Raw genomic sequence first — 11499 nt, 5'->3', positions numbered from 1 at the left:
TGAAGAGAGTCCACATATCGATGAAAATCAACTATAGAAACCTTCAAACAAACTTTATAATTATTTATTCTACATTTATAAATATTAAATTGACCAAATTCATTATGAATTCCATAGATACGCTTTTTGAGTCAAGAGATATTCTAATGCATTAATAATAACGTATTTCAGCTGACTGATTTTACACCTAATGTTTGTGAAATAATTCGAAAATAAAGCAAGTGGTGCTCGCTGCAGAGCCATTTGAGGAGAGCTGAGCTCCAGAGAGGGGGAGCTTAAGCTTGAGCTCCACCTTTTTTGCACTTCTTCTACGAGTGATGTCACTGGGGGTAGGGTTAGAGGTGGGGTTGGTGTACGCATTAAAACAGCTTACAGGAGGAGGAGCAAGCTCATGCTCCCCCTCTCTGGAGCTCACCTCTCCTTAAATGGCTCTGCAGCGAGGCATAAATAAAACACAAACACAACAGGATCACTACGGTGATTGGTCGAGCTCAGTAGCGATGAGAAATGTAACGGGCGTCACGTGACACTCCAGTGCCAGCACGACCGTCAAAGATTACGGTAGCTGCAAGATCTGGTTGGGGCCGGAAATGAAAGCAATTGGTTTATATCAGTACAGTAGTGTACACAGATTAAATATTGTTATACAGTGACATAAATGATGTAGTCAAATTCTGTCCAACCAGAGGACGCCCGTAAACGCTAAACTCCGCCTATTCTTGTTCAAGAGGCGGGTGTTTATGTTGCCATGGGAACCGAACGCTGATCTACCAGAAGAGTCGTCAGGAGGAGTCCGGTGGGTCCGTTTACTCGGTAGTGTGATCTCCGTTCGGTGAACAACACAAACTCCATCATGTCAGGTGTGTGCTGCTTTTGTCAGTGCGCGCGCGCGCGCGTGTGTGTGTGTGTGTGTGTGTGTGGTGTAAGTGCAGAAGTGTGCAGGAGATTAACAGTAACTCATCATGTTTGTCGTCAGTCATGTTGTGTTGTGTGGTGTGTGTTGTTGTGTTGTGGTGTGTTGTGTGGTGTGTGTTGTTGTGTTGTGTAGCGTGGTGTGTGGTGTGTTGTGTGTGGTGTGTGTGACGGAGGCTTCAGTCGGGATATCCAGCACTGATAGTAATGTGCACACATCATTAATAGGCTCCTGAAGTGTGCAGTTTGGTCAGTGCTGGATTATATAGTGTGAACACAGAAGACCCAGACCCTCTGTGAAGGACAGGGGACAGATTTATTCAAGATCTCACACTCTTCAGCTCACAATACCCTACACAATACTCACTGAACACTGTGTGTGCGTTTGATTGTGTGTGTGTGTGTGTGTGTGTGTGTGTGTGTGTGTGTGTGTGATTGATTGTGTGCGATTGCGAGTGTGTGATTAATTTTGTGTGACTGTGTAACATGTGCTTTTGTGGTTGTGTGTGTGTGTGTGTGTGTGTGTGTGTGTGTGTGTGTGTGTCTGTGTCAGGTGTGATGAGTTCCAGCTGTGTGTCAGTTCCAGTGGAGCATCTGGACTACAGCTTCATCCAGAGCTGCTCAGACCTCAAACAGCTGGAGCAGATCCTGAGAGTCCTGCGGTGAGAACAAACCTGTGTGTGTGTGTGTGTGTGTGTGTGTTTGTGTGTGTTTATCTGTCTGCTGATCCGTCTGCCTGTGTGTGTTTGTGTGTGTGTGTGTGTGTGTGTGACGCTCTGCTGGTGTTCCTGCGCTCAGCTCTGGTCAGGAGGGTGTGTATCCTCATCTGATTGGCTTCTGTGAGCGACGCATCGAGATGCTGAACCCCAAATCTGCAGAGCTGCGGACGGAGAATCACCCACACACAGCGGCCTGTTACACCGAGGAGGAGTGGAGGAGCATCACTGAAGACCTGCAGGTGACACACACACACACATATACACACACATATACACACACACACACACACACACACACACACACACACACACACACACACACACACACACACACACACACACACACACACACACACACACACGCGCGCAGCGGCCTGTTACACCGAGGAGGAGTGGAGGAGCATCACTGAAGACCTGCAGGTGACACACACACACACACACATATGTACACCCACGCGCACACACACACACACACACACACACATATATACACCCACGCGCACACACACACACACATACACACACACACACATATACACACACGCACACACACATATACACACAAACACACACACACACACACATATACACACAAACGCACACACACACACACACGCAGCGGCCTGTTACACCAAGGAGGAGTGGAGGAGCATCACTGAAGACCTGCAGGTGACACACACACACACACACACATATACACACACATATATACACACACACACACACACACACACAGACACACACACACACACGCAGCGGCCTGTTACACCGAGGAGTGGAGGACCTGCAGGTGACACACAGACACACACACACACACACACACACACAGACACACACACACACACACACGCGCGCATGTTTGACGCTCTGCTGCTCTGTCAGGTGTGGGAGAGGAGTGTGCGGATGACTGAAGCGGCTCTGATGCGCAGCTCTATATTCAGCAGTGAGGAGTGTGTGCCGCCGGTGAGATCCTCACACAGAGTGCTGCAGGTAAAACTCTCACACACACACACACACACACACACACACACACACATCAGTGTTACACATCTGAACACACATACACTCCCTCAGACAAACCAGGAGAAGAAGACGGTGAAGACCTCCTGCGCCCCTCGACCATACACAGACTGGGACAGGTGAGACTGCGTGCGTGTGTTTGTGTGTGTGTGTAATTGTGTTTTTGTAGCTGAGTGTGTAACTGTTTGTGTAGGTCACTGTGCATGTAGCTATGTGTGTAACTGTAATTGTGTATATGTAACTGCATGCGTGTGTGTGTGTGTGTGAGTGTGTAACAGCATGTGTGTAACAGTTTGAGTATTTGTAATTGTGTGTAATAGATTGTGTATATGCGACTGTCCATGTCAATGTGTGTGTGTGTGTGTGTGTGTGTGGCGGCGCTGCAGGTTTGATGTGGACTCTGCGTGCGCAGGTGAGAGTGTGAGAAATGCTCCCGCTGCTGCTGCTGTGTGTCCGGAGGTCCAGCAGAGGCTCAGCAGCTGCACAGGTAACACAATCACTACACAACACACAACATTACACAACAGAGCTGCTGCAGTGTGTGTGTGTGTGTGTGTGTGTGTGTGTCTCCCTCATGATGTGTTCAGCTCTGACAGCGCAGGAGAAGCAGACTGCAGCTCTCCGAGAGAAAGACAAGGGCAATGAAGCGTACAGGAGCCGCGACTACGAGGAGGCGCTGGACTACTACTGCAGGTCTGTGTGTGTGTGTGTGTGTGTGTGTGTGTGTGAGCTGACCTCTGTCTCAGGGCTCTACAGTGTGTCCATTTCAGTCACAGTGTGATCAGGACAGCATATAAAGCAGCAGGAGTGTGTCTGACCCGATCAAACATGTAAAGACTACAACTCCCGAACTCCTGCACACACCTGTCACCCATCAGCACATGTTCCCTCTGTAGTCGCGAGTGTTACTGTGGCACAGCAGACTGGATCATCTCCTGATGAAACATGTTAGCGTAAAGCCCTGTGTGTGTGTGTGTGAGAGAAACACTGCTGACCCGTGTGTGTGTGTGTGTGTGTGTGTGTGTGTGTGTGTGTGCGTGTGTGTGTGCAGGAGTCTCTCTCTGGCCTCTTCAGCTGCTGTGTTTAATAACCGCGCTCAGACTCTCATCCGTCTGCAGCAGTGGCCCGCCGCTCTCAGTGACTGTGATGCCGTCCTCCAACTCGAGCCACACAACATCAAGGGTGAGCAACAGCAGTGTGTGTGTGTGTGTGTGTGTGTGTGTGTGTGTGTGTGTTTACTGGTTACAGGTCACCACAGCGGAATGAACCACTAACTATTCCAGCATATGTTTTACACAGTGGATGCCCTACCAGCCGCAACCCAGTACTGGGAATCACCCATTCACACACACACACACACACACACTCATACACTACGGCCAGTGTAGTTGATCAGTTCCCCTATAGCGCATGTGTTTGGACTGTGGGGGAAACTGGAGCACCCGGAGGAAACCCACACCAACACGGGGAGAACATGCAAACTCCACACAGAAACACCAACTGACCCAGCCGAGACTCAAACCAGAGACCTTCTTACAAATGTATTACTACTGCAGCCCCGAAGTAAAACAGATCCCTGAAAAATAATATAAGAATAAGTAACAGCTGTGTGTGTGTGTGTGTGTGTGTGTGTGTGTGTGTGTGTGTGTGTGTAGCTCTGCTGCGCCGCGCCACTGTGCACAAACATCTTGGTCACCAGCAGGAATCTCATGATGACCTGAGAGCAGTTCTCCAGATCCAGCCGCAAAACAAGACAGCACTGGTACACACACACACACACACACACACACACACACACATTGACATTGACTTCTGTGTAAGCATCGTGTGACCTCTGACCTCCAGAAGCTCCTGGCGGACGTGAGCAGCACAGATCCACCTCAGCAGACACGCAGCACAGGAAGGAGAATCCTGATACAGGAAGTGGAGGAAGAGGAAGAAGGTAAGCATAAGTGTGTGTGTGTGTGTGTAGAGAATCTGCTCCTCCATCAGTGTCTGAGCAGTGCTGTTCATCAGGTGCTCACAGTGAACACAGCGGAGAGAGCCGAGGCATCATGGGAAACACACACAGCAGCAGCAGCGCAGGCGGAGCTGCACATGGAGACGCCCACACAGAGAACACACCCTCGGGACACACCCACACAGAGGACACACCCTCGGGACACACCCACACAGAGGACACAACCTCGGGACACACCCACACTGAGGACACACCCCTGGGACACACCCATGATGAGGACACACCCCCTGGGCATATCCAGACAGAGGACACACCCCGAGGACACACCCACATTGAGGACACATCCTCTGGACAGATGGAGACCACACCCCCTGGGCACATCCACAATGAAGCCACTCCCCCCGGGCATACCCCCACTAAGGACACACCTCCTGGGCACACCCACATGATGGATGAGGAACACAAAGAGACTGCAGAGCGACACACACAGGACAACTCTGAACACACTGCAGCAGGTACACACACACACACACACACTCTGAACACAGACTGAAGCCTTCTGATGAGTGTTTGCGTCTCACTGCAGAGCTGGAGCTCCTGAGGCATGATGGGAAGGTTCTATTCTGCAGCGGCTGCTATGAGGAGGCAGCAGAGAAATACACACAGAGTCTTCAGCTGGACACACACACCTGCGCAGCGTACACCAACAGGTACAGCAGATGCTGAGCACCAGCTGTGTGTGTTACAGTGACGCAGACGGGTGGTGTGTGTGAGTTTCAGAGTGACACAGATATAGCCGTTGTGTGTGTGTGTGTGTGTGTGTGTGTGTGTGTGTGTGTGTGTGTGTGTGTGTTTCAGAGCGCTCTGCTACATCAAACTCGAGCGCTTCACTGAAGCCCGGCAGGACTGTGACTCCGCCCTTCAGATCGAACCCACCAATAAGAAGGCTTTCTACAGACGAGCACTGGCCAATAAGGGTCTGAAGGTGAGTGTGTCTCCTACAGCTGCTCCACACACACACACACACACACACAAACACACACACACACACACACACACACACACACGCACACACACGCACACACACGCACACACACACACACACACACACACACAGTTATATTCAGCATGACACCTGTAATGTTCAGTATACAGCATGGTTGCTGGCCCGTTGGGCATGTGCTGCCGTCACTAGTTTAATTTGACTAGGACTGTTTGTCAGATGTGTGCGTTCATGCGCAGACGTTTGTTTCGGAAGTGGTCTTGTTTGCCCAGTAAGTGCGGTTCATGCGGTCCGCTCCAAATCCATCAATGGTCAGAATGAGCTGGTCTTGGCTCGATTGAGCGGATCAATGGTAGTGAAACAAAGTGATCCAGTGACCCAGGCTACATCAGTGTGTTATGGTTGTGTAATTGCCGTATATTTGGCTATATGAGGAGAGAATGACAGTGAGAGCATGCTGAGATATTACGAGTGCTGTTGATCTGCTGACCGAAACAAAAGTGACCGAAATCCCCATCTGATCATTTCCCCGTATTTAATCTGATATTCTGTATCAGGCCTGTTGTTTTGTTCATTTCGACAGCTCAACAGTAAGATCAACATCGCTTCGTGACTGCAGTGTTGGTGTAGTGATGAGAAACGCCCCCCTGCACCTGCACCTGCACCTGCACCTGCACAGACCCCTTCATAGACCCCTTCAGCATTCTTAGTCTACATTTAAACAAAAATCCTCAAAGGCCATCACTGATTAAAGAGCAGGCTAGTATGATTAATATGTTGATGGATCAAGCAAGAACAAGAAGAGAAACACATTTTACATCTAGCTTTACAAATAAAAAAATATATAGACAGTGTTATAGACTGATGCAATGAGCCAGTTACATTTACATTTAGTCATTTAGCAGAGGCTTTTATCCAAAGCGACTTACAAATGAGGACAAGGAAGCAACTTACACAACTATAAGAGCAACAATGAAGAAGTGCTGTAGGCAAGTTTCAGGAGTGTAAAGTGTAAGAAGGAAAGCGTTAGTAATTTTTATTTTTTCATTTTTTGTAGTTAGTGGTGGCGTCAAAGAGGCAATTGCAGATGAGGAAGGGAAGTGGAGACTAAATAGTTGAGTTTCTAGAGGTTTCTTGAAGACAGCGAGTGACTCTGCCGTTCTGATGCAGTTCGGGAGTTCATTCCACCAACTGGGCAGATTGAATGCGAGAGTTCGGGAAAGTGATTTCTTCCCTCTTTGGGATGGAACCACGAGGCGACGTTCATTCACAGAAAGCAAGTTTCTGGAGGACACATACATCTGCAGAAGTGAGAGCAGATAAGAAGGAGCAAAGCCAGAAGTCGCTTTGTAGGCAAACATCAGAGCTTTGAATTTGATGCGAGCAGCAACTGGCAGCCAGTGCAAACGGACGAGCAGCGGAGTGACATGTGCTCTTTTAGGTTCATTAAAGACCACTCGTGCTGCTGCATTCTGGAGCAGTTGAAGAGGTTTGACAGAGTTAGCTGGAAGCCCGGCTAGTAGAGAGTTGCAGTAATCCAGTCTGGAGAGAACAAGAGCTTGAACAAGGAGTTGAGCTGCATGTTCAGATAAGAAGGGTTGGATCTTTCTGATGTTATAGAGTGTGAATCTGCACGATCGAGCAGTTCTAGAGATGTGGTCAGAGAAGTTTAGTTGGTCACCAATCGGTTTCCAAAATTAGGCATTTTGGAGGGTTTAAACAAACAAAACACATAACCTTGTTGTATTCTTCAACTCAACCACTCAGCTGAAATCATCTCATCAGTTTTGTAATTAAATGAAATCATTGTTGAATTGTCAGTTTATTTAAAGCAAAGTTCTGCTGAATAACTGAACGGCTGACTTCTGTTTTTGGTGCGGCCAGAGAAAATGTTGGCAGGGCAAAAACTGAACCTGAAATCTGAACCACTGGCCCAATCGCACCAGTAGAAAAATCCTCAGAGTTGAACCCTGCCATATGAGGGAAAGTTTATAATCTCTCAGTAAATCAGCTCACAGGTCAACTTTAAACTCTGAGTTGGTTAAAACTCCTTACTGAAACTGCCCACTGGACTATTGCTGTGTTTGATATCTGGAGTGTGTGTGTGTGTGTGTGTGTGTGTGTGTGTGTGTGTGTGTGTGTGCAGGATTACCTGTCGTGTCGTTCAGACCTGCAGCAGGTGTTGCGTCTGGATGCGAGTGTGACGGAGGCGCAGCGGCTGCTGATGGAGCTCACACACCTGATGGAGGACAGGAGACGCATGACTGTACACATCACTGAGGTCAGAGGTCACACACACACAAACAGGTCAGAGGTCAAATACATATAGCATAGGTATGAGGTTAAAGGTCACACACTTATAGGACCGAGGTTCAAAGTTACACACACAGGTCTGGGGTCAGTCACACACACTCACACACACAGCACAGATATGAGGTCAAAGTTCACACATATATAAGTGTGAGGTTACACACACACTCAGACATACACACTGGTCTGAGGTCAGCTCTGTGTGCAGGTGGAGGATGAAGATGATGAAGGTGTGGTCAGCGGTGCAGATTGAGCTGTGGAGTGTGTGTGTGTGTGTGTTGGGTCAGATTCTGATCCATCCGTCGCCATGACGACCTGCTGACCCGCGGTGACTCAAGGACAAAGCATCACAGCTAACACATCACGCCTAGCAGGACTGATGAAGGAGAGCTGCAGCGGTAGTGTCCATCCCTGAGGATCCTCTATAGCTCTGGAGTTCTTCATCAGTGTGTGTGTCTGTGTGTGTGTGTGTGTGTGTATGTGTGTGTGTTAATAAACGTGTTCATGAATGCAGTACGAGTTCTCATGTGTTCACAGATATGAAAGCTGATTGACTGTTTCTCAATATAAGACTATTATAAAGTATTATTGCATCACTGAGTTATTGAGCTGTGTGCCATTATTCATTTATTTATTCATTTATTCATTTATTTTTTCATTCATTTTAACTGAAGTAGTTCCGGCAGGTTTTTACGTCTCCATCTGAATATCTGAGTTGTTCACCGCTACAGCAGTCAGACATCACAGCAGAACACAACAGAAGAGGAGGAGAGGTGTATGGAGCAGATCAGGCTCAGAATAATACATTTACACTCATATAACTCATAAATCCCAGCACAATTCAGCAAGTCAACAGCAGAAATGTTTCCCCAATACATTAACACATGTAAATGTTCACCGCTGTGTTCTCGGATGACTCCTGCATGATGAGTTCTGCCCTGAACTTCAGTCTTATTAACTTTTCAATAATTTGGGAAATTTGAAGCCGCTTTAGGTACTGAGATAGACTTGACTAATTTTTCAAGTTTTTGTCCACCATAGACAAATAATAATCACACTTTGCGCTTGTTATGAACATTGTGCACTTATTTCGTAAAGCTCTGTATGAATCAGTCTGTAAAATTGTTTGATTTCTTTGCCTTGGCTCATATCCAGCTGAGCACAGCGAGACTTCACTCCACCGGCGTCTGCTGCAGTGTGTGTCTGGCCTTTTTTCTGTGCTAGTGGGCGGGGCTGCAGGTTTCAGTTTTCCCGGGTTTGAGCTCACAACAACTGGGCGGGGCTTAAGTTTCGTATCCACGTCACGTCGAAACGGCTAAAGACTCGTTTTCAAGATGATTCATTTGAAGTACTTGGAGTTGACTCTTTTATAAATGAATCAACAGTTTTAAACACTGTCCACTTTCAGATTTAAGCCTCAGCTGGATATTTCACTTCACTTAGAGCTGTGTTGAGCCTGGTTTATACTTCTGCGTCAAGTGATCGGCATGACCCACGGCACATGCAACGCGCGTAGCTGTGCATTCAAACTTTTGCGCGCTGTCTCTGTTGGTCTGCATTAACGCTTCTGAAACACTAGTTGGCAGTGAGGTGTTCATGTGTCTCTGTGTCGAGTTTCTTCACTGGTGTTCTGTTTTTTCTGAACGCTTCCTTAATGTACAACTTAAGTGGCTCAAACTCGCTCATTTTGAGGCAGGAACCGGTGGACGTGCAACAACTTCAACCATGAGGTAAACACATAACAAAACTTTCCATCCAGAGCTCCTTCACGGGACTCCACACTTGTAAACAATTGCGCCATCGGGCTCGCACAGCTCTCGGTCCCGCTCACACTCTTCAGCACTACCTAGCTGTAAGGGTCCATCTATTAGTCCTTTGACGGAACTAACAGCATGGGTGAAGGTTAAATGCGTGTAAGCCTTTTTAGCACATGTGAAAATAAATATTTTTATTTGTTACATTTACATTTAGTCATTTATCTGACGCTTTTATCCAAAGCTACTTACAAACGAGGACAAGTGTGTTTCAGCTGTGTAAAGTCTAAGAAGGAAAGCATTGATATTTATTTATTTTATTTTTTGCAGTTAGTGGTGGAGCCAGAGAGGCAATTGCAGATTAGGAAGGAAAGTGGAGACTAAATAGTTGAGTTTTTAGTGGTTTCTTGAAGACAGCGAGTGACTCTGCTGTTCTGATGCAGTTAGGGAGTTCATTCCACCAACTGGGCAGATTGAGCGTGAGAGTTCGGGAAAGTGATTTCTTCCCTCTTTGGGATGGAACCACGAGGCGACGTTCATTCACAGAACGCAAGTTTCTGGAGGACACATACATCTGCAGAAGTGAGAGCAGATAAGAAGGAGCAAAGCCAGAAGCCGCTTTGTAAGCAAACATCAGAGGTTTGAATTTGATGCGAGCAGCAACTGGCAGCCAGTGCAAACGGATGAGCAGCGTTAAAATTAGTTTTTGCTTATTTGTTAAAATTTATTGTAATTTGTTTCCAACTCTGAATTTCAATCTGACTCCAATTTACAATAATTTAAATTTAGATTCATCTAGTTCAAGCTGATTACCTGATAGGTGTGATTTGGTCTAATTTAGATTGATTAACCTAATAAATCCTTATTTTCAGTTCATCGTTTACCCAAAGTCGCTCAGAGTCAGTATTATTACCAGTTCATCTGCTCACGGACACATCCTCAACAGTTCTGATTCTTAGAAGATAAGCTAATCTCTTTTAAGTAATATTAGGCCGCCCCATGCTTGCTCACACTTAAAGAAAGTTTGATTTAGCCACTAGATTATATCACACTAAGCCAGTGATGGTCAGAAATCATCAGGTCTCTAATGCTGTGCCCATGCTCATCCATTGAGCCTGAATGTGACTAATCCTGGTCGTAGGCTGTGGAAACATCAGCCTAAACAATCTACTAGATTAACATGATTTCAGGAGATATTAGAGTTACACAAGAATTTTACATTTATTTGTCAGGCAAAGATTTTCCATTCCAATCCACATAATTAAACAGAATAAGCCAATCAAGACTGCACAACATCAATTCCTCAAAGATACATTTAGGAGTTAGAGATGAATACCTGAGCATGTAGAAATACACTGCAGCATGTAAGTCCTGATGCAGAGCTCAGAGACTCACAACCTGCCACAGGGTATCCTGACTACAGGATCCCACAGACACTTCTCCACATCTCCCTAAGGGAGGACTCTCTCAGGGACGGGGCACCATCTGGCACCCATGCCCAGATCTCTGGAACCTCCATGTGTGGTCCATAGACAGAGCGCAGAAGACTTAGGTGACTTACCGCCCGGGGTACTTAACACCATCACTCAGGCTAGAGCACCCTCTAGGAGACATGCCTACGCCCTGCAGTGGAGTCTATTCTCTGAGAGGTGCACTTCTCGCCAAGAAGACCCCCGAACTTGCCAGATTAGCATTGTGTTATCCTTCCTTCAGGATAAGCTGGAGCGTAGGCGGTCACCCTCCACACTGAAGGTTTACGTGGCTGCGATCTCCACTCATCATGATGTGGTAGATGGCAACACGCTCAGGAAGCATGATCTA

The 11499-nt window shown here is 47.0% G+C and overlaps 1 protein-coding gene across 3 annotated transcripts; it reads left to right on the top strand.

Annotated features, from left to right (window-relative positions):
• The first annotated feature begins 533 nt into the window (after positions 1-533).
• spag1b (sperm associated antigen 1b) lies at positions 534-8524 on the top strand. 3 transcript variants are annotated; one of them, NM_001441574.1, is given in 16 exon segments: positions 534-860; positions 1466-1574; positions 1711-1870; positions 2514-2621; positions 2706-2770; positions 3038-3138; positions 3239-3344; positions 3703-3833; positions 4307-4413; positions 4497-4593; positions 4668-4757; positions 4818-5126; positions 5198-5321; positions 5470-5596; positions 7761-7895; positions 8133-8524. In NM_001441574.1, coding segments are annotated over 16 exon segments (1821 nt in total). In that variant the 5' UTR covers positions 534-853; the 3' UTR covers positions 8178-8524.
• The last annotated feature ends 2975 nt before the right edge of the window (positions 8525-11499 follow it).

The sequence above is a fragment of the Danio rerio genome, chromosome 16 (genome assembly GCF_052040795.2).
Source record: "Danio rerio strain M-AB ecotype USA chromosome 16, GRCz13ab, whole genome shotgun sequence".
Classification (NCBI taxonomy): domain Eukaryota; kingdom Metazoa; phylum Chordata; class Actinopteri; order Cypriniformes; family Danionidae; genus Danio; species Danio rerio.
Note: the sequence above shows the minus strand (reverse complement) of the source record. Positions and strands in the feature narration are given on the sequence as shown.

Bases quoted from the DNA above. Each gene is read 5' to 3' on its own strand.
- spag1b (XM_087286263.1), top strand. The intron at 3,345-3,702 runs GTCTGTGTGTGT...GTGTGTGTGCAG, and splicing joins GCGCTGGACTACTACTGCAG to GAGTCTCTCTCTGGCCTCTT. The intron at 5,597-7,760 runs GTGAGTGTGTCT...GTGTGTGTGCAG, and splicing joins TGGCCAATAAGGGTCTGAAG to GATTACCTGTCGTGTCGTTC.